At 36.6% G+C, this 23,231-nt stretch overlaps 2 protein-coding genes across 3 annotated transcripts in view; one reads left to right on the top strand and one right to left on the bottom strand.

Moving 5' to 3' along the window:
• Positions 1-18,280, bottom strand: part of PAICS (phosphoribosylaminoimidazole carboxylase and phosphoribosylaminoimidazolesuccinocarboxamide synthase) — a 52,827-nt gene extending 34,547 nt beyond the window's left edge. Inside the window, exons 1-7 of the mRNA XM_064584540.1 lie at positions 17,899-18,280; positions 12,722-12,808; positions 10,799-11,233; positions 9,186-9,275; positions 2,811-3,182; positions 2,424-2,489; positions 47-183 (exon numbers count right to left, since the gene is read on the bottom strand). Of these exons, the coding sequence (XP_064440610.1) occupies positions 47-183; positions 2,424-2,489; positions 2,811-3,182; positions 9,186-9,275; positions 10,799-11,233; positions 12,722-12,808; positions 17,899-18,280 (1,569 nt within the window). The remainder of the gene's footprint in view (positions 1-46; positions 184-2,423; positions 2,490-2,810; positions 3,183-9,185; positions 9,276-10,798; positions 11,234-12,721; positions 12,809-17,898) is intronic.
• The window catches only part of PPAT (phosphoribosyl pyrophosphate amidotransferase), a 35,594-nt gene that overhangs the window by 3,506 nt on the left and 8,857 nt on the right, over positions 1-23,231 (top strand). The window contains exons 2-5 of one of the 2 annotated variants that reach the window (XM_045881096.3): positions 19,875-19,941; positions 20,553-20,759; positions 22,716-22,828; positions 22,932-23,077. In XM_045881096.3, the coding sequence (XP_045737052.1) occupies positions 19,875-19,941; positions 20,553-20,759; positions 22,716-22,828; positions 22,932-23,077 (533 nt within the window). The remainder of the gene's footprint in view (positions 1-19,874; positions 19,942-20,552; positions 20,760-22,715; positions 22,829-22,931; positions 23,078-23,231) is intronic. The other variant, XM_064584537.1, reaches the window with a different exon arrangement.

The raw sequence follows: 23,231 nt of genomic DNA, 5'->3' as shown, positions 1-23,231 counted from the left end.
TACAACTGATAAACATTTTCATACTTCTAAAAATTTTGAGATTTACCTGATGAAGTTGGATCACGTAGGGGGTTTCCTTTCTGTAGAAACATTCTGTAGAATCTTTTCGTTCTGTTGTGCTTTGAGGAAACCTATTTGCAGTGATCTCAGGAGCAGTTTTCTTAAGAGATACAGACATTGGTCCTGTAAATAGAGTATATAATATTATCACTAGAAAGGTAGTTGTGAGAAAGAGATGCCCTCAGACAACCTCTGTGGAATTAGTTTCCAGTTGTCTTCATTTAAGTTTGTTGGAGTACACAGGAAGGTTGTCAGAGAACTTGCTTGGAGTTGCCAAATTTAAGGCTGGGATAACTTTTTTTGATTTTCATCTCTTAGTAATAATGACCAAATACGTCCCATTTCTATAGTGTTTTCCATACCCTTGGTTGGGGAAGTGACTTATGTTAAAATTGTCCTTGCTAATTGTACCAGTCTTGGGCTTGAAAGACTTTTTAATTCAGTTACTTTTATAACTTAATGATTCTCAATTTTAAATCATAAATGTTTTCAGTTCTTCCAAGTTACAGCTATTATTTATAACTTTGCTTTTTGCATTAGTTTGAAGCAGGACTTATCTATCCCCCAAAGAGTTTCAGAGTACTGCTGCTTTGTCATTCTGGTCAAAATTGGAAATAGCTCCTTAACATAAGACTTGAAACCTAGTCCCAGTTTTCCAACATCAGTTTGATCTTGGGCAAGTCTCCTAACTTTAGAGTCTGTTTTCTCATCTTTTGGGCTAGACTTATGTTATTTAAAGGTTCAACGGGCAAAATCCAGGGGGTTGGGAATACTTTTGTGTGGTTAGCCCTTAGCAATTTTCCTTTTCAATAGCATATACACTATAGGGCATTAAGAGATGGCAAAGGTCAGGATAACTCATCTGACTTGCACTTTAGGTCCAAAAATGGAGAATAAAATTTTCAGCTCACTTGAGATATAATAAGGGTTGTTGAGGATAGGGATGTTCCTGTTATTATCTAATACTTTATTCAAAAAATACTTGTTTAGCTCCTATCGCGTATACATAAGACACTGTGGTCAGTACGAGGAATACTTATTGCACAGGGCAGATACAGTCCCTGGACCACACAGAGAGGCAACATTAGCCAGCTGGCTCAAGAACACGGACTTCCCTATGCCTCCATTTCCTCCTCTAAAAATTGGGTATAATGATAACACCCACGTCATAGAGTTGTGATAGGAAGTAAATGCATTAGTATATGTAAAGTGCTTAGAACTGTACCTGGATATATGTGTACCCCATGACCCTCCATCTCACTCTTGTGTATATACTCTACAGAAATGCATACATATGTTTACTGGAAGACATGCACAAGAATTTTTATAGTGTTATTTGTAATAGTCCCCATCTGGAAATAATGGAAATGTCCAACAGTGGAATGGTTAAAGAAGGTAGTGGTATGTATATTCATATAATGGAATATTCTACAGTGAAAAAGAGCAAGCTCCTACTACAAGTAATAGCATGGTTGAATCTCACAGTGTTGAGTGAAAGAAGCATGACATTAAAGAACACATACCAAAAAAGTAAGAACATCTTGTATGATTCCAAATTTATGGTGAGAGAAGTCAGAATAATCATAACCCTTATAGGGGTTAGGAAGATGATTATGACTGGGAGGCCTGAAAGGTGCTGGTGTAATGTTTTATATCTTGATTTGAGTGATGGTTTCATGGGTGTGTTCACTTTGTAAAAATTAAGCTCTTCAACTACTTGTGTATACTCAAAATAATTGGATAGATTATAAATCATAAAATGCTTAAATTGAATTATCCTAAAGATCCAGAGAGATGTAGTGATTTGCTCTGCGTTGAGTTATTGGGGTCAGAGAGAGATTGGAACTCAGGTTTTCTGAGTTTCAGTTCAGTGCTTTTTCTTCGGTTCTGCATTTTTATTCTTCTATTTGCTCTACTACGTTGTATTACCTTTTCTGATATCTGTAATGAGTCAATTTGGAATTATGGCTTACATAATTAGGTTGACTTATTTGTAGGATTGCTAAAATGCTGTACTCATTACTAACTACCTTTGGAGAAAACTAAAATTCAGAATTTATTACTTTGTGGGTCCTTTTCCTTTTCCATCCCAGTCTTCTGATAGCAATCACTGTAAATTGTAATTTAAAGACTCATGATGAATGGACAGTTGTGGAGAAATTTCTCACTCTGGGAAAGTTTCCGTTTACTCTGTTACTTTTAATAAGCTATGAAAGAAATCACTGCTCAGCATTTTTTGCTCTCACAGCTTATAAACAATATATTTAGTCTAATTTGTCAAGGACAGGAATAAACATCTCTTATCAGGAAAAAGCAGCAAGTTTTTTTTCAGTGCCAAAACATGGCATTTCTCAGGCTCTTACCGTCTTCGTGTGCTTTTCTTTTGACGCTCAAAGTTCTTGGGTTTTTGGTATGACCTTCAAATAATTCTTAAAACAAAAGAACACAGGAAAAGAATCATTATATGACATCATTTAAAATATATTCATCTTCAAGCATTCGAGTACATTGAAGTAAAAACATTAAAGTGGTGGTTGGGCAGATAAAGAATGAGTTTAAGAATTAAGAATGTTTTGGTACAAGGTTTGGAAAGATTGAAATTCTTAGGTATGTGCTTCATAATAATTTTTTGGGTCATTTGAACATACAGTAGTGTAAGGATTTTATTTTTGAGGAATCTCTTGCTACATTACAATGCAAAGAAAAAACTTAATAGAATTTTTATTTTAAAAAGTCAATTTCAAGGTTACCATGTTTCCATTTGGCAGTTCTGAGAGTTGGTCCTCTTAGGATGCAGTCAACTTCTTCATAAAATCTCATTTTTCTTTGAGGGTTGCCATTTTTCTTTTGTAAAACTCTGTATTCATATTTTAAATTTTTGTATTTGGTACGACATTGTTTCCAGTCTCTGTCTATTCCAAACTGCATTAGTCTTCTGGCAATTTCCTCAAATATTTCTTTGTTTCTTGTGGCCCTTTCAAGCATTTGCTTAATTTTTTCATCAGACCATATGTGTATAAGCGCTCTGACCTCATTGTCACACCAGTGTTTTCCAGCCTCTGTGTCGCTCACTGTTACAATCTGTAAATGATTTTTAGCATCTTCTAAAGGAATATGATTACCTATAAATCAATTTGATTTACAATTACACAAACTTACAGATAAATCTTGTATTTAAATATTATTCATTTAAAACAACCTGTATTGACATAAAGCACCGAGATTACGATAATTTCAATATGAGGGTAAAAATTTCCTCTTATGTTCGTATTCAAATAAGATATTTAAAAAATTAAAGGCAGACTAATCTCCAATATTGGTGAGATAATTTAGCTGCTTTTCATCAATAGGTATCTTCATTGGATATTTACAAATGTGGAGAGTCTTGGTTTAACTACTTAAACTGGTATGTATTAGCCTAAAATTTTTTTTCAAGTAGGCTCCACTCCCAGTGTGGAACCCTACGCAGGGCTTGAACTCACCACCCTGAGATCAAGACCTGAGCTGAGATCAGGAGTCCAGTGCTCAACTGACTGAGCCACCCTGTTGCCCCGAAAACATTTTTTAAACAATTTAGACCCTGTACCTGACACAGTGATACTTTGTGGTGCTTTGGAGCCTCCCACCTCTTCTGAGGCTGTACTTACGGTATCTTCCTCTGTCAGAAAACAAAGAGAATAGCAGCTTAAATTTGCTGTTCACAGAACTCAAATTTACTTTTGCAGTGGAAGATTATACTGAAAAACTAGTAATGTTGGATTCCAGCATCAAAACTGTAGCCTAGGGGCACCTGGGTGGCACAGTCAGTTGAGCATTTGACTCTTGGTTTCAGCTCAGGTTGTGATCTCAGGGTCGTGAGATCGAGTCCCACGTGGGGCTCTGTGCTCAGTATGGAGTCTGCTTGAGACTCTCTTTCCCTCTCCCTCTGCCCCTCCTCCCCCTCTCTCAAGTAAACAAAAAAATCTTTAGAAAAAAAAAACAAAACAACTGTAACCTCTTAGCCAAGAACATTTGTCATCTCTAACCAAATTTTAAAATGCCTTTGTAGTGGGGCGCCTGGGTGGCTCAGTTGGTTAAACTACTGCCTTCGGCTCAGGTCATGATCCTGGAGTCCCGGGATCGAGTTCCGCATCGGGCTCCCTGCTCGGCAGGGAGTCTGCTTCTCCCTCTGACCCTCCCCCCTCTCATGTGCTCTCTCTCTTTCATTCTCTCTCTCAAATAAATAAAATCTTAAAAAAAAAAAAAGGTATTGATATTTCTAAAAGCTAAACGTCATTCTAGTCTCACTGTGCAAACACGTCCTTAAAATAAGATCTAGTCCTATCCTAATGTAAATCTCCACATACCTATTGCTGCATAGGCTTATGGGCCCCCTAACCACCTCACCTAGCCTAGGGCGCCTGGGTGGCTCAGTTGGTTAAGCGACTGCCTTCAGCTCAGGTCATGATCCTGGAGTCCCTGGATCGAGTCCCTGGATCGAGTCCCGCATCGGGCTCCCTGCTCGGCGGGGAGTCTGCTTCTCCCTCTGACCCTCCCCCCTCTTGTGCTCGCTCTCTCTCTCAAATAAATAAATAAAATCTTAAAAAAAAAAAACAGAACTCAGAAACAACCAAATGGAAATCCACATGGGGTAAGGTCTGAGAAGGTCCTAGATACAGAACCTCCAGGTCTCTGTGGAATCAGAGCCTGTCATTCTTCCAGCACGTCCGTGTCTTCACCAACTAGGAAGCTCTTCTAAGCCAAAGTTTTGTTGACATGATTGATTATGGCATGATTGATTAAATCGCTGGCCACATGACTGAATTCAGTCTCCAGACTTACTTCCCTGCTAGAGGTCAGGCTGGCCTAAAATTCCAAGCCTCTTAATCACAAGGTTGGTCTTTATGGTGACCAGTCCTATCCTGAAGCTCTAGAAACCCACTTTGGAAATTCCAAAGGTTTTTGAAGCTCTGTGTCAGGAACAGGGCACAAAACCAGATATATGTATTCTTTTTTTATTTTAATTTTTTTTGTGTGATTTTACTTTTAAGCAATCTCTGCACCCAATGTGGGGCTTGAACTTACAACCCTGAGATCAAGAGCCACATGCTCTTCTGACTTAATTAAGTCAGCTAGGCGCATCTGTATTCTTTATTATGTCACAGCTTCTTAAAGAGCTTGTGAAAATATAAACAGGAAGAATTAGAAAAGTCATACCTTTATAATTATCAAGTTGCCTGTATTTAAATTTATCAGCTTACCTAAGTCTCAACTTTTTTTTACATTTATCATTTTTGAGTTTTCTGAAATTTTAACCATCAAGTCTTTACTTGTATCTTCTGTTGGATTAAAAATTTAAAGGTTCTCAATATTATGGTTCATGTGATGAAAGTGCATTAGTTTATAATAATTTTACTGCTAAGATTATCCAATTGTATTCAAAATGTACCAAAGTGTTTAAATATTTCATTTTAAAGAAAATTATTTCCGGGACGCCTGGGTGGCTCAGTTGGTTAAGCGACTGCCTTCGGCTCAGGTCATGATCCTGGAGTCCCTGGATCGAGTCCCGCATAGGGCTCCCTGCTGAGCAGGGAGTCTGCTTCTCCCTCTGACCCTCCCCTCTCTCATGTGCACGCTCTCCCTCACTCATTCTCTCTCTCTCTCAAATAAATAAAATCTTAAAAAAAAAAAAAAAAATTATTTCCAATTTTTCGTTACAAATAAACCAAAATAAATGAATTGGAGAAATACATGAATTGGAGAAAACAAAAAAACTTGGCATAGCCTCTGAGGTACTAACAATAGATAATTTAATGCCTTCTGCTGGCCATCACATTGTTAATTTTTGTGAAGTCATGGGGATAGTGAATATCTTAATTTTGGAAATACATTTTACCACAGCCAAAAAGAAAATAGACAGTTTTAAGATTATTCTTAAAAGAACAATGTAGTCTTTGACTTGAGATTTTTAGGCTAAGAGTAACCTCCAAAAGGATATATATATGCCCGTCTCCACCCCTGGGAGCCAAAATTGATCTACCTTTGACTGCCTCTACTAGAAAGCAGTGACTTGTGAGAATATGAAGATATTGAAGTATTCCACCTCATATATAAATAGCAACTGATACTAGAAATGAATTAAGTCAATTTTAGGTTTACTCAGAAGAGAGGAAACTGACAAGACTGTCGAACACAGATTTCCTCTTTAGACAGTCCTTTTTCTGCTAACTTTCTGATTCCTTTTATCATCTCTTGCCTATGCCTCAGGCAGGGAGAAAAATAAATTTATTTTAGATCCAAAGAAGTAGTTACTCAATTTTCATGGGCCATTTCTTTTTACTTATTATAATAGGTAGGCATAGCCCAGGAGTTCTGTGATTCTTCCCAGTGATTAACTCTTTCATATTGCATTAGTCATGCTTTTTTTTTTTTTAAGTTTTATTTATTTCTGGGACACCTGGGTGGCTCAGTTGTTTGGGCGTCTGCCTTCAGCTCAGGTCATGATCCCAGGCTCCTGGGATCGAGCCCCACATTGGGCTCCTTGATCAGCGGGGAGTCTGCCTCTCCCTCTCCCTCTGCCTGCCACTCCCCCTGCTTGTGTTCTCTGTCAAAGAAATAAGTAAAATCTTTAAAAAAAAGATTTTATTTATTTCTTTGACAGAGACACAGCGAGAGAGGGAACACAAGCAGGGGGAATGGGAGAGGGCCAATCAGGCTTCCCGCCGAGCAGGGAGCCCGATGCGGGACTTGATCCCAGGACCCCGGGATCATGACCTGAGCCGAACCCAGGTGCCCTTTAGTCATGCATTTTTTAAAGTGATAATTGGAATTGGCTAATTTTTCTCCCCTAAATGGAATCAAATTGGATTTTATGTTTTACTTTCTTCAGCCCTCTGCTGGCCTTACTCTCTAAATTTGACAGCCTAGCTGTGGTTTTCAACCTTGGCTGTGCTTGATGATCTTCTATAAAAATATAGGTGCCTGAACCCATCCTGTAACAGGCTAGACCAGAATCTCCAGGAGTTCTAAATTGGGAACTAATTAGTTATCTAGAATCCAGGGGGTCCACAGCTCCAGTTAGATTTTTATTTGAAGTAAGAATCTTTTTTTTTTTTTTAAAGATTTTATCTATTTGACGGAGAGATAGAGAACACAAGGAGGCAGAATGGCAGGGAGAGGGAGAAGCAGGCCCCCGCCCCGAGCAGGGAGCCCAATGCGGGACTTGATCCCAGGATCCTGGGATCATGACCTGAGCCAAAGGCAGACTCTTAAGCAACTGAGCTACCCAGGCGCCCAAAGTAAGAATCTTATAGCATACCTTTAAGATGGTAAAAAAATTACTTTTGGGAGATAAGTTTCATGACCAAGTGTCAATGTTAACAATATGGGGCAATAGCAACTCAGATTCCAATATTTCATTAGTAAAAATATAAAATCAAAATAAGTAACCCCTACCTCTTTTTACATGAATGTTCATCGGTTTATTATGTTGTTTTTATATTTATTTGTTTGTTTAGTAGGCTCCATGCCCAGCGTGGAGCCCAGTGCAGGGCTTGAACTCACGACCCTGAGATCAAGACCTGAGCTGAGATCAAGAGTTGGACACTTAACCTAGTGAGCATACCCAGGTGCCTCTGTGTTTTGTTTTTAAAGAAAGAATATTTGATGTGAATTTTTTCCTGAAGATAAATATCCATATCTTTATTTCTCAATACAACAATCTTCTTTAAATAGTGGAGCAGCGATTTGTGCCTCAATAGTTGTATATTGCAGATGTGCCGAAAGTCCTTTCCTATTTTAATTTTTTTCCTGGGGTGCCTGGCTGGCTAAGTTCATGGAGCATGTAACTCTTGATCTTGGGGTTGTGAGTTCAAGCCCCACATTGGGTATAAAGATTACATAAAAGTAAAATCTTCTAATAAATAAATAATTTAAAAAATCAATTTCTTCTCTTGTGGGTTTATACCTTTGCTTTTATTTTCACGTGAAAGTTTAAAATAGCTTAATTTCTAGAATGACTGTAAATATTTCCTGTTTCATATTTTTAAACGTATTCCAAATTAACATATAAACATACCAGACAATTTTTAAAAACCCTGTCAGTTTATATCTGACTTAATGTTTTCCTTTCACATATAAAGATTATCTTGAGGTATTGTACTTGAGTCCAGAGGACTAACAAGCTAAAATCTGGATGCTAAAGTTCTTAATTATTTCCTTTGAAATCTTCCTGACTTATTAAACACAATCTGATTTTAACTTTTTTACTTTTAACGACAGGGTCGTTACTGTGATGCCCTGAGAAACCTTAGGAGCCCAGAGTTTTGTTTACCTTTGTTATCATACCCCTAGTCAGCTGCATGTTCCTATCGAATTAGTCTCCTTAATTTCTCCCTGTTTTTGCCTTTCACTGTTCTAGCAGCTTTCCTTTCTCCCACTGAGCTTTTAATCTGTCGTATCTGTTAAGTCAGACAAAGAAGTTTGCCAAGAGTGTGGGGAATTTGATTACCTGGTTTGTTAATCAATATGATCTTTACATTTTCCAAGGCTATATGAAGCTTTAAACTGAAAGACTATGTACGAGGTCTGTGATGGCTAGCTAGGCTTTTGCTTGGGGGGATCCCCCTATTGCTCATTTTGGTTTGTGTAAAAGGCAAACCATCATGTAGAAAGCACTTACTTTCCTTCACCCCTTTAGTATCCTGAACCATAGGACAGTGTTTCTGAAACTTGAGCATGCCTAAGTTCTCAGATGATGCTGATGCTGCTTACTCTGAAAACCACAGCTATAGGGAACATAACTGTCATTAACAATTTTCACCTTCCATTTCTGCATTTTGTAAATATGAGTGTTACTCTTCATATAATGTCATAAGCTTGTATATGTTCTTATAAAATTAGTTATTATAGCATCTTATTATATTATTATATATTATACATCAAATGTAATAGAATCATAAAACCCATCAAAAGGTCCCCACCCTCATGACCTCTAAACCTCATTATCTCCCGAAGGCCCCATCTCCAAATGCTCTTACATATGTTGATATGACTTTAGAGGTGACACAGTTCAGTCCATAGCAACATCATATAATAACATCTTACGTATTTTTTCACACACACAAAAACAAAAAATACTGTTTTACCTGTACCAGGACTTTGTTTTACATCTCCCTCTCTTAGGTCTTCTGACATACTACTGACAAAGTCATCTTCAGCTGCATCTCCAGCAATGACTGTGTGAATATAGTGGGATATATGGTGGTTTGGTTTTATTCACCTTCAGGATAGTGTTTTAAACTCTAATATGTTATTATCCCTTTTAAATTGAACCTGATGGGGGTGTCTGAATGGCTCAGTTGGTGAAGTGTCTGCCTTCAGCTCAGGTCATGATTCCAGAGCCCTGGGATCGAGCTCTGTGTCAGGCTCCCTGCTCAGTAGGGAGTCTGCTTCTCCGTCTCCCTCTGCCCCTCGCCCACTTGTGTTTCTCTCTCTCTCTCTCTCTCAAATAAAATCTTTAAAAAAAAAAACAAACTGGGGGGCACCTGGGTGGCTCAGTCGGTTAAGCATCTGCCTTCGGCTCAGGTCATGATCCCAGGGTCTGGGGATCGAGCCCCGCATCGGGCTCCCTGCTTGGCAGGAAGCCTGTTTCTCCCTCTCCCACTCCCCCTGCTTGTGTTCCCTCTCTCGCTGTCTCTCTCTCTCTCTGTCAAGTAAATAAATAAATCTTAAAATTAAACATAAATAAAAAAATACTGAATGCTAAATACTGTGGTTGTTTGCTTTTCTCTAGCTTACATTCCCCACCCTTAAACATCTTTAGTCTTAGATTCCTATAGATATCTGGTGTTGTCTCTAACGAGGTCTTCTGACATATAACTGATAGAATCACCATCAGCTGTATCTCTAGCAATTACTGTCTGAACATAATCATGCTGCTGCTGTTGGGCAACTTTACCACTAGTCATCTTAATTTTAATGGGACAGATGTATAGTTCTCTAGCAGATCAGTTTCTTCTCCACCAGCGAAAGATTTCAGGACTTCTCGCCACCATTTCTCAATCCTAACTCTCTGTCATTGCCTCTGTTTCCCCTAGATACACATTCAGACTCTGAGAATTAGGACTGCATTGTTTAAGGCAGATATTAAGAAATAGAAACTTTATGGTTAGTAGAGGTCTTTAAGAACATCTTGTCAAGTCTAGAGGAGACACGTGGTTCAAGATTCCACAAAGACTGAGCTAGAACTTTGATTTCCTGACTCTTGGTCTAGAACTCATCTAGTTTATTTCATGCTGTCATATCTCTGTATGTATTGTTTCTCAATCCTTTGGGTTAAACTCGTTTTAAAGAACTTTATGATGTGTCCCAGATGAACTTATACTTCAAAGACATTCTCATGGGTTTTTTTATTTTTCTAAGTTCTTTAATGTTCTTTTTCTGTTCCCTCAATTTTACTATAGTTAATATGAAAACTTTAACTTCTGCCATTTAGAGTTGCAGTTTTACTTTAGTAAAATTGGTCTATTTTTAAACTTGTGGAAATCAATTTTATTTCATCCTTATGTATAACTTTGTACTATTCTCTGTGTTCTGGAGGCAATTGCATATACATTAAATCTGTTTCATGATAAATTCAACCTTTAGCTTTGGAATATAGTGAAGCCTGTTTAACTTAGATTATATTCACGTTATCATGCTACTAACATTTTCATATGATGTGACCTGATGTTTAGATTACTTTTCTTTGCCTTCCTACCTGTCTGATCCTCTTCTGTTTTTACATTGGCACATCCGGTGGCTTGTTCTTCATCTTGGAATTCCCATTGTTGTGATTTTTCTGTTTTATTATGTCCCAGAATAGTATCCAACTCAGTAAAAAATTTCATACTCTTAGTCATGCCTTGGTCTTGAGCCATTCTTACAATCTTGTATTCATGTTTTAAGTTTTTGTACTTTGTTCTGCACTGCTTCCAGTCTCTCTCTATTCCAGATTTCTGAAGCTTGGCAGCAATTTGTTCAAATATCCTTTTATTTCTCACTGTTCCTTCTAGTTGTTGTTGTATACTTATATCAGACCAGATGCCAATTAGAGCCCTGACTTCTGGCACAGTCCAGTGTTTTCCTCCTTCATTTGCTATAGTTGGAATAAAAGTTGGATTAATAGAGGGTTCCATAATTGATGTAGAGTTACCTGTATTGGGTGGGGAGGGAAAGAGATATGTACATAGGTTACATACATAAAACAAGATAAGTAAAGTAATTGGATGCAACCTTAGTAAACAAATTTTCTCCTTAGGTGATGGAGTACAAATCATAGCTTAGCTTTTCTCTGAAGCTAATGGGGAAATGAAATACAGAACCTGAATCTGTTTCTTACCATGACAGTGACTGGCTTTAAAAAAGTTGTGTTTTTAATTAGTCACGTTTTGATCATCTTTTTTTTCTATCATTTCTTACTCTTCCATCCCGCTCCTTTGGTATGTGGTGTGTATGTCAGTATATACTAAATGTTGAATATATAACTTTGTATTACTTACTTGTAGAAAGCAACACAATTAGAAAGTGGCTCATTGAGGGCAATTTCTGTTTGTTTTTTGTTTTGTGATAGGATCGGTGGGAGCAATTTATCTCCTCTTTTAATCTAATGATCCATTGGCTACATATCAATATCTCCTGGGGAACTTCTGTAAATGACTACTTTGCAATTACTCCTACCCCTCATCCCCAGATTATGATTCTAGTGTTCAGTCAGTTCTGAGAACCAAGATGATTCATGAATAAAGGGAAGAGTCACATTATAACAACTGGTCCTTCTTACTCCTTATGAAAATAAAAGATGTCCCATTGGTCAAAGACCAAATGTCATTTTAAGTGACGTATTAGTTTTTTTAATGCAAGGAAGTGTGTCACAAATTCCATAATGCCTTCGGCAGAATGTCCCCACTTAGAAATCCTAGCATGGTACCTTTATGTTACATCTCTAGCATAGTTTTGCAACTCATTTTATGGTAATGACTTTACTTGAAGTTATATTGGTTATTTAAACAGCCACATTATCTTGTGTTTTTCTCAGATTTCATGTTTATGTTTAATAAAAAGGTAGTTCAGACTGCAGTATCTATAATGTAAGTCATTAAAAAAGCACTTTTTAGCATTTACCTGAAGTTTAGGGAGCTGTTTTTATTTTGTGGTGTGTTTAATGTCTTTGTTTTGAAATGCTTTTCGGTATTTTTCCTTACTTGAATTAACAACTTTCAGTAAAAATTTAGAAGCAAAATGGGGATTTATATTGACTTTAATTGGGTGAATAAAACCATCCTTGACCTTATTGATTTGATAGTATTTACTTTCAAATGTAGAGTTCTATTTGTCTTAGACCTCAGGAGTGCTAAACTGACGTGTGCATTAAATATTAAGCACCTACTATGTATAATTTTGACCATTATATTCTCTATTATGTTTAAAGAATAAAGGTTGTGAATATGAAGGCTAATATTACTAGGCAATTTATGTTTTGTTAAATCATATATTTTAGAAATGATTTTTTTTAGTATACATTGGTAAAAAAGAGGGAAATATAACATTTCTATCAGGAAAAATCATGCATTTTTCTTAGAAACCAATCTTCTGATTTAGAATTTGATCAGTTTCATTGTATTTTTGACCCACAATACTGTACCTAGTTCCATTGGTCTGATAGGAGAAACCAAAAGTAAAGGATTTCCTGAGAGGTCTTCCTTATCTTGTAATGTAACTGACATTTTGCCTGGAAAGAGAACAGAATTCCTTTTAGAGTAAGTTCTGAAGAAGATAAAAATTGAATTAATAATGACTGAGAATGCTAGAGCTTGAGCTAAATTTGTTCATATTCTTGAAGGATTATAGATTTGTGAGACACATTTTGTAATAAAGCGGTATAATGTTGTTTAAATACTTATCTATGTAAAGAAAATTTAATTTCTTCCATCCATTGAGATGGTTGATTTTGAACTTCCACTAGATTTGTTTGCTAATTTTATGTTTCTAGAGATGGATTGTGGTTCGTTTTCAAATCAAATTACATTTTTTAAATGAGATGTTTTCTTGGGGTGGCCTGGGTGGCCCAGTCAGTTAAGTATCCGACTCTTGATTTCGGCTCAGGTCACGATCTCAGAGTCGTGAGATCCTGGAGTCCTGGGCCAGGCTCTGCATTGAGCATGGAGCCTGCTTAAGATTCTTTCTCTCTCTCTGCCCCAACCCCCTCTTATGCTCGTGCTCTCTCTGGAAAAAAAAAAAAAAATGAGGTGTTTTCTTTATTTCTGTAATTTAGGTACTTCAACGTAATAGGCACTTGGTAAATGATAGTAGCAGTGTAAAACAGAGGTCTTGTAATGAGATAATCAGAAAATCTTGTTTAATTGGCGTATTTGGTCAAATAGCTAAAATTTAAATGTATCTTTTATAATCAGCTGATTGGTAAATACTAAACTTTCCAGAAATTAATCTAAGTTATATTTAAATGGACCAAGGAATGTGTCATTTAAAAGAACCATGCCATGGGCGCCTGGGTGGCTCAGATGGTTAAGCGTCTGCCTTCGGCTCAGGTCATGATCCCAGCATCTGGGATCGAGTCCCGCATCGGGCTCCCTGCTTCTTGGGAGCCTGCTTCTCCCTCTGTCTCTCATGAATAAATAAATAAAAAATCTTTAAAAAAAAAAAAAAAAGAACCATGCCAACCTTGAAAAATGAAATCGGTCCCCTCTTGATCTCCTGGTTTTATGGCTTGGATGTTTTCATAAAATGAGGCACAGACTACTTTTTAGAGTAATCAAAAGAGGTGGGTAATAGTGAGGAAAAACTAAAATATATCTTTCAAAGGAACCCAACATAGAATTTTGGATTCAGTTGGCACATGAAGATGAATTATAATTACAATGAGGCTGAAGACTGATCAGGAGGTAGTTCAGTACGTTTTGATTACTCTTTGTAATTTTCTGAATCAAAGATTTATTATTCAGCTTATATCATTTCCATACGTTTTTTTCAATTTTGGTTTACTGAGTAACAAATAGCATTCGATTTAACTTTACATTAGGAGATCAAATATTAGGCATGATTTTAATGGCACGAACATTTAAAATCACAATTCACTATTTAGAGGCATTCCATTAAAGAATAAGAAAAGGAGTATTTGTCATCTTAAAGATTATATTAGGGATTCCTATTTTAAAATAGAATAACGAATGAAAAATATGGAAAGCACTACTGTTTTCAAATGGCATATAGTTGGGAATATGAAAAATAAAAATCTGTAGTTACGTAAGAATTCTCTTTAAGAGAAGTGTGGAAGATGATATACCTAGTTAATGTAACATGTGAGCGTCATGAGAACAACAAGGAAAGGTAATGGTTTGCTATTCTGTTATCTGATTTAGGGCCTAGTTTTATGTTTGTTGAAAACAGCCTGGAGCTAAACATATAGGCCAGAGTGAAAAAGAAAAGCTCTCTTCCCAACTTCTTCAGGGGTATTTTTTTTCTTAGGTTGATTATTCCTAGCATCAGTCCCAAAATTGTATGCCAGGGTCCCATGCTCGGGAGATTTTAAACTGAAACTTTTTTTTTATAAGATTTTTATTTATTTATTTGACAGAGACACAGTGAGAGAGGGAACACAAGCAGGGGGAGTGGGAAAGGGAGAAGCAGTCTTCCCGAGTGACTCTGGGATCATGACCTGAGCTGAAGGCAGAGGCTTAACGACTGAGCCACCCAGGCGCCCATAAACTGAAACTCTTAAGTCATTACTCCTGATGCATTTGTATCAAGTAAGAAGAGGGAAATAGGGTGGAAATTTGGTCACTGAAGGAATGTGATGCGGTGGCAGCAGTAGGTCAAAGGTATTCTGAGGTTGAGGATGATTACAATTTCCAAAACACGAAGCCTCTTAAGAGTTTGTATTTGAGTCTTTTGCCAAGGCTCAGTCAGGCTACCTGCTGCCTAACAGAGGGAACCAGATCCTCTGTCCTTACCACTTGCATGAGGTTGATCCCAACAGTGGAAAAGGCACATTCATTTTCTTCCCTTCTTCAAAGGTTTACCATACACCAATAAAAATTCTGCTGGTTCCACCATAGAAAAACCAGAAGACATTATAAATGAATCAGACCTAGAGAAAGGAGGGTTTTCTAAGCCTTAGAAAAGACTCTGCATTAAAAACTTTAATCAAAAACTTTGTTTTTTAAATCAAAAACTATTTGATTACATTAAAAGCTTTTGAATTCCGTAGGTCAAATAAAAGTCAGCCAAAATTGTAGGGCAAAAGAGATCATGCAATTTCTAAGACCTCAATTGACACGAACAGTTAATTTGTAAAAATAAACATATAGAAAACTGTTCCATATCGCTAGCAATTAAACAAATGCAAAATAAGTTATTTATTACATATACCATTATAGTTATTTGTTTATTAAATTAGCATACTTTTGTTAAATTAGCAAAGTCTCTCCCCTACTTCAACCCCATCCTATGATCTGATACGACACAGTTCTCTATAAAAAGGGACAGTCTCATCGTTAGTAAAGTACAGTTCTTTTAGAAAGTAGTTTTTTTTAAACACTGTTTCAAAGTAATCATACCTTTTCTGACCAATAATTGAACTTCTGATAGTCTCTCCTAAAGTAATAATGTTAAATATGGACAAAAGGTATTGATTGTAGCACCTTTGTCTAAGGGGGCAAACATAAATTCTGATATATGCACTCAAATATTATGGAACCATTAAGTAACGTTGAATCCTGAATTATAATTAGTTCTGGGTATAATTTAAAGATTATTATTAAAGCAAACAAAATGCTAATATGCTTGCAATTTTATAATTTGAAAAGTTTAAGGAATAACAACCAGTGGCATTGTGGATGATATGTGGGAAGGGACTAGAAAGTAGGGAGACCATTTAAGAGGTTATCTTAATATTCCATGTGACAGATGAAGTTCTGCATGGTGGTAATGAGAATGGAACAGAGAAAAAATTTATGAAACATGTCAGTAGATTTTTTTTTAAGGACTTAGTGATTGACCAAAGGTCAAGGGTATCTCAGATGTTTCCATTTAAGTGACTGGACATACAACGATAGTAAGGTGGAAGCAATTTGTAGGAGGATCAGTTCTGAATGAGGGAAGAGAGTGTGGTTTTAGAATTGGGGTTTGAGATACCTTAAACGTACAAGGTTAAGTTGTAATTATGGGCCGTCTGCTTGTAGGTGAAAGTGGGGAATTTGGAGCCATGGGGGTAGTTAAATGGGTTAGAAGGAGATCTGGTTTAGTGGAGATTAAACACACACACTCACACACACACACACACGAGAGGGAGAGAGAGAGAAAGAAAGAGAGAGAGAGAAAAGGAGGAGGAGGAGGAGACACAGAGACACAAGAGAGGGGCAAAAAAAGTGGAAATATTAGCACCCAACACCAACCTCTGGTTAAATTCAAAGCTTTTCAGAAGCTGAGTGGTTTACTTATCATTAATCAATATTTAAAGCATTTAAATGATGAAGAGTACAGGATGATTAATTGAATAAAATAATGTTATTGCTGTTTAACTTGACAATGACTGCAAAGCTTTCTCAGAATTTGGTATAGTTACCAGAAACATAAAAGGAGTAGGTTAAGTAGAGTGGATTTTTTACTAAATTTATTATTGAGCTTTAAACATGAAGTTCAGATTAACCTAATTAGCCAAATTAACCTTCAACTTCTGTCATTTTACCCTACCCCCCTTTCTCATTTGATATCTTATATTCTACCACTTAAACCATTTTCTTTGGGATGTTACATTTATTCATGGTGCCCTACTTTCTGAGGTTACACATCACTGAATGCATGTGCAAGTAGCTCAGTGCTTTGCAGACAGTAGGTATTCGAGATTTTGAATTGAATTGAACAACTCTGCTCTTAAAAATAACATCTGTAGGGGCGACTGGGTGGCTCAGATGGTTGAGCGTCTGCCTTCGGCTCAGGTCATGATCCCAGGGTCCTGGGATCGAGTCCCACATCGGGCTCCCTGCTCCTTGGGAGCCTGTTTCTCCCTCTGCTGCTCTCTCTCTCTCTCTGTCTCTCATGAATAGATAAATAAAAAATCTTAAAAAAAAAAATAATAACATCTGTAAGACTTTGGCTATGGGAGAAATCTCATTACTGCCACTGATTTCCCCGCTTTCCCTGGTGATAACATTCAGCTTCCGCAGACTGAACAAATTCTACGTAAATACAGTTGGGCTTAACACGGCAGGTCAAGAACCTTGTTTTAATATCTAAATCATTTAATCATAAATCATTTCATCTATCAAATCTATTTTTATTTCTGATTATTTAAATGGAACTGTTCTTCCAAACGAGTAATGAAGTTGTTTATTAGTTCCTAGTATTTTAGTGCTTTTATTGATAAATTTAGGAAAATGGGAATGTAAATACAGAGCAGAAAGTTCTGTCTTGTTTGGAGCTGTGGAGAAACAACAGTGGAGCAATATATTAGATTTTTTTTCTTTTGCCACTCTTAAAAAATTAAAACCTAAAATATTTTCAAAACCCAATCCATTTTCCAAAAAACGTATCTGGCATGCTTAAGGAGAGTTGGTATTAGTGGTTAATGTTATTTTTTTTAAGCGGTTAATGTTATTTTAGTGTGTTTTTTCAGTATTTCACGGATTTAAAAAGTGGAGGTATTTAATCTTTTTAAAATTTTTACCTTGTGCGAAAGAGCATAACAGGTCAGTTGTTTTTCTCAACCATGATATTCCAGGCTATGTTTATCATACGGACTCAGAAGTCCCTACTCTTATAGTTTGTTAGTAAAAACAAAAGAATGCTACTTTTTCTTTTTACCTTCAGTGGTCCCTGGAGCTGCACTTTCGCTCAGCGTTGCCAGGCACCTGCCATTTGCATCTTCCTCTGTTAATTGTGTGGCAGGTTCATACTGCAGGATTGCATCCAAATCATGGAAGAACTTCATAGTTTTAGAGCTGTCTCCAGAGTTATGAGCATATTTAACTGTTCTGTATTCATATTTGAGATTTTTGTACTTTGCCCGGCACTGTTTCCAGTCTCTGTATACTCCTAGTGCTTGCAGCCTTTTAGCAATGTAAATGAATATTCCTTTATTTCTCAGGGTTCCATAAAGTTGTTCTCGTATATTTTTTTCTGCCCAGACACTAAGCAAAGCTTTAACCTCTTCTTCAGTCCAGTGCTTTCCTGCTCCACTCTCCATGTTGAAAGTGACCTGGAAATGATTCACTATTTCTAGCCAAGGTTTTGTTTCCTAGGAAACCAGACGGCTGGTTGTCAATAAGCTCCAAAGAGCTGAAAAGATCTAGTTTAACTGGTTCAAGCTGCCTGAGGGGAGTAACTTGAGAAACTGCCAAATAAGCAGGCTTTGTGATTAAAGAAGCCTGAACCTAAATGATTCCTAACGTTTTTCATTTCAGCCTTAAGGGAAAATTACCCTTGAGATGAAAGGGAAGGAAAACCATTTTTTAATTTCTTTTCTTACATAATTTATTCTGGTTTACTAAATGATTGTTGATTTTAGAAAAATTATTTTATAAGTGGTTGGCAGAGGTTTTTTCTGCCCTAAGATTTATGGCTAACGTTAATTTTCCCCCCTCTGATACGAATCATTTAGTCTTCTAGCATAGGTTAACATTAAAGACCACATCATTTCACTAAAGAAATCCTATGTCACAAATGACCCAGTCTTACAGGATGTATAGTATTATGCATGTCTATTTAATGTACTGGTGATTTAATAAAATTTCAAATTTAATTTTTTTAGATTTTTGCTTTGTGGGTATCCTTAATGTTGTAGTTTTTCTTGTTATTAAAATACCTAAACAACTACAGCATGTAATTTAGAAAAAGATCCATTTTACCAAATAAGTCAATATATTAATTATTAATGTATACATACATATATTAGAGATTTACTTTTTATTTCTACCGTGATATATATTCTTTGGAACAAAAATTTGTTAATGTTTAGAGCATTTGTTCAGAACTATTAAAAATTGTGGAGCATTTAGAACCTTTATTTTATCATTTGATACTCCACAGTAGTACAGATTCTCTTAAGTCTTATTGTGTGTTATGCTACCTCTGGCCTAGCTTTTGGCTTTCTTCACTATCTATATCGTCACCTTAAAAATACTAACACAGGAAATGAAATACAAAGTGCCTGATCAGCTTAGGATTTTTAGAAGCAGCATTTATTTTTTTGGTGATAACTAAAGTGATAGATACGTGTTGAGAAAAAAGTGGAAAGTGCAGAAAAGCAAAGCAAAAACCTCAAAAATAAATGAATTTTGTTCATGGTTCTATTACCCACCACTAGGCATTTTACCTGCTAATTTATTTGGAGATTTCCATTTGTATCTACATACTCAACTTTATTTAGAGGTCACATAGGACAGAGATGAGAAGCACAAGTTCTCTAGTCAGACTGTGTTCTCATCCTGGCTCTGCCACTGCTCTCTGTGTAACATTGGGCAAGTTACTTAACCTCCGTTTCTTTAGTGTCCTTATCTGTAAAATGGGAATGATAATCATAGTATCTATTTCAAAGGATTGCTGTGAGAGCCTGATAAATTAGATCATTCATGTAAATGCTTAGGACAGTGCCTGGTGTGTTAGTTGGAACTCAGACACTATCATCTGCTGCTTGCTGGTCACATCATCATGAATCAAGTGGCAATAGCATGTAATGTGTTGTCAGTTCCTGGACGCTCTTGAGGAAAGTATGCTTCATAGAGAAGCTTATCAATGAGGTAAATTTATACTTAACAGTTAATGCCTTTTTATATTCACAGGGGTCAGGAGAGTGCTGGTATTGTGACCAGCGATGGGAATTCAGTACCAACATTCAAAACACACAAGGTATATTTGAACATAATGAAATGTTGATAATAAAGATAACAACAGCCAGGTGATAACTCGTATGTTAGTGGGGGAAGGAAATTTGAATAAATAATTTGCATATAGAAGTCATACTCTCTGATCAGCCGTTTCCATTTGTCAAATGAGGGTGCATTTCTTTCCGCGTGTTAGTTTGTTAGACTGACTCATTGAAACAGGTCATTTACTTAAATATTTTAACATGCTTTGAATTTTTAAAATGCAATTGATTTAGTTTATTATATTTGACAAATTTTATTGTTTATTACATCTGTTCTTCAATGTTTTAATGAAAAGACTCATAAAACAAGCACTTCAACATTGTGAATGTATTAAATGCCGTTGAATTGTTTACCTTAAAATGGTTAATTTTATGTTACGTGAATTTCACCTCAGATTTTTTTCTAAAGATGTTTTATGGTTCTTACAGTTAGGTTAGTCCTTATTTAAGATTAGAATTTGGAGCACAGAGGAGTTAAGCGAAGTGCATTGTCTAATTTGGGATTGCCTGAGCAGAAACTTAAAAGCCTTTACTGACTAGGGCCACAAGTCTGTTTTTTTCCTAAGATGAGCTTTTACTTTGACTTTGCAAGGGAATGGGTCTTGTAAATCATGTCTTTACTCAAGACAATTTGAAGAAATTATATATTTCAAACCTTGGAATTGGACACACAAGATACGCCACTACAGGAAACTGTGAATTAGAAAATTGTCAGCCCTTTGTTGTTGAAACACTTCATGGGAAAATAGCTGTGGCACATAATGGAGAATTGGTAAATGCTGCTCAATTGAGGAAAAAGGTAAGTGTTTTTAATGCTTTTTATCATGATTAGGATAAATGAATGAAATGAAGTTATTGGGGATCTTGGTGCAGGATATTTCCTAATTGTTGCCACCTGTTACTTACTGCAGAGGACAACTGTATTAGAATTACCTGGAGTACTTGTTATACTTGCAGATTCTAAGATACCACCCCAGAGTCTGGGGTGGGAGGGTGGTCAGTCAGCATTTTAATATGCTTCTAAGATGATTCTAATGTACTGCTTTAGGGTAGAGATTTGGAAAAGTTAATATATGGTTGTTGTTAGAAACGAGAAGTTAGGGGGGCGCCTGGGTGGCTCAGTTGGTTAAGCGACTGCCTTCGGCTCAGGTCATGATCCTGGAGTTCCGGGATCGAGTCCCGCATCGGGCTCCCTGCTCGGCAGGGAGTCTGCTTCTGCCTCTGACCCTCCCCCCTCTCATGTGCTCTCTCTCTCATTCTCTCTGTCTCAAATAAAAAAAAAAAAATCTTATAGAAACGAGAAGTTAGGGTTTATGGACTCTTCCTATCCCTTTAGCTTTTGTCCTTATGTTCGAAGCATAAGAAGAAAATAGAATATAAACTTGAAGATAACAAATATAAGAAAAAGTGATTTGGAAACAATTACAGGAAACCACTTGGAGAAAGGGCAAAGAGAGTTTACTTAGGTTCTTTTTGTTCACAGCATGTTATTTGGAGCATTCTGTGTTAATTTGTGCCTATACCTTTATTCATCATCATTTCATCTTCCTTTTTTTAAAATTACTTGGTATATTTATATTCCTGATAGCTTAATTATCCTTTCTTGCCATTCATTTATTGACACCAAGTTTCTTCCATCCATTGGATTCTAATAATCTTGATCTGGTCACAGTGCAAATAAAAACCTCAGATGGTATTCATTAACAGGATGGTTCTACACACACAGTTATCTCCTTAGCATTCTAGAACCAGGCATTTTACATGGGATAATTAGTGACAGAAGTCAAACTATGGTGAATTTTGATGGGTGGAAAATATCTGGAACCATGCTTCCATACCACTCATTGTCCTTTTATTTTCAATTCTAGCTTTAGTTATTTCCCAGAGCTTTCTTCTGCCCTTTTCTTGGGCTCCAGTATTATAATGATAATAAAATGTTTTTTTGCCCCCAAGTGAAAAAATAATTTTTTAATTCATACAATCAGAAAAGTATAAATATGAAGTAAAAATTAATTTAAAAAAAGCTCACCCACTTAGAGATAACCACCAAAAGTTCAATTCTGAACACTACCTAGCTCATTCTTTGTAGACATAACCCCTTACCCAGATGCTGGATTTCACTTCTACACATTTAGCTGCCTACTGAAAATGTTGTGTAGTGTGAGTTTAAACTCAGCCTGTACATGTCAGTGGTGATGTTCTCATCCTGGTCAGTCTTACTCAGAACCTCGTAATCATTATGAGAGTGTTCAACCAATTTTTATTACATCTTCTACATTTAGTTGTTCAATATGGTTAATTCCTTTATTCTACTCGATCAGCGATAATCAATGAGGGTGGGTAGCCATCAGCACTACCACCAACAAACCTGGCTTGAGAGTCCCCACTGTGGTGTGCCACTCTTAAGAGAATGTGTCCTCTTGGTCAGAATTGTCAAGGGCTGAAAATGTTAGCATCATAATTCCAAAGTCTTGTGCCTTCTCTACTATCCCCCACCTTTATTGTAGGTCTACATTCCTTCAAACTTAGTTTTCAAAAGCTATTCTTTATGCTTCCTAGAACACTTTTTTTTTTCTTGCTTAAAAACCTTCAGAGACTTCCCATTGCCTCTAGCAGTGCTTCTCCATTACTATATACATGTCAATAGTAGAATGCGGGATTTTCTGATTTCTTTGTATAATGGTGGGCTGTTGGGTAAAGAAGGGTCAGGTGGAGCTTTCCCTCTAATGATTACACTTTTCTCCATTCTAAATAGCTTCTGCGGCACGGTATTGGTTTGTCAACAAGTTCTGACAGCGAAATGATTACCCAGTTACTGGCCTATACCCCTCCTCAGGAACAAGATGGCACCCCAGATTGGGTAGCAAGGTAATTGTAAAACTAGGCTAAGCTCATAGCTCTGGTAACAAGAGCTCTGTCTTCCATGTGTTTATAACTGAAGTTATTCATTCAATTATTTAATTAATTTCAGGATTAAAAACTTAATGAAGGAAGCACCCACAGCATACTCCCTGCTTATAATGCACAGAGATGTTATTTATGCAGTACGAGATCCTTATGGAAATCGTCCTTTATGCATTGGACGTCTTATGCCTGTATCTGATATAAATGATAAAGGTAATGCACCTCAGAAGAAATATAATTTCATAGTGCTTTTCCAAATCATTGTCCTACTGTTGGCACACCCTCAAATCTTGAGGCATAGGAAGCTTATAAGTGAGAAGGAACTAGGTAAAAAGAAAAAAAAAAGGCAATTTCTAACGTACATTTC

This window comes from Mirounga angustirostris, unplaced genomic scaffold (assembly GCF_029215605.1).
Source record: "Mirounga angustirostris isolate CCGP_5_RB_7025 unplaced genomic scaffold, mMirAng1.0.hap1 SCAF_2, whole genome shotgun sequence".
Lineage (NCBI taxonomy): Eukaryota > Metazoa > Chordata > Mammalia > Carnivora > Phocidae > Mirounga > Mirounga angustirostris.
This window is presented reverse-complemented; position numbering and strand designations above follow the sequence as displayed.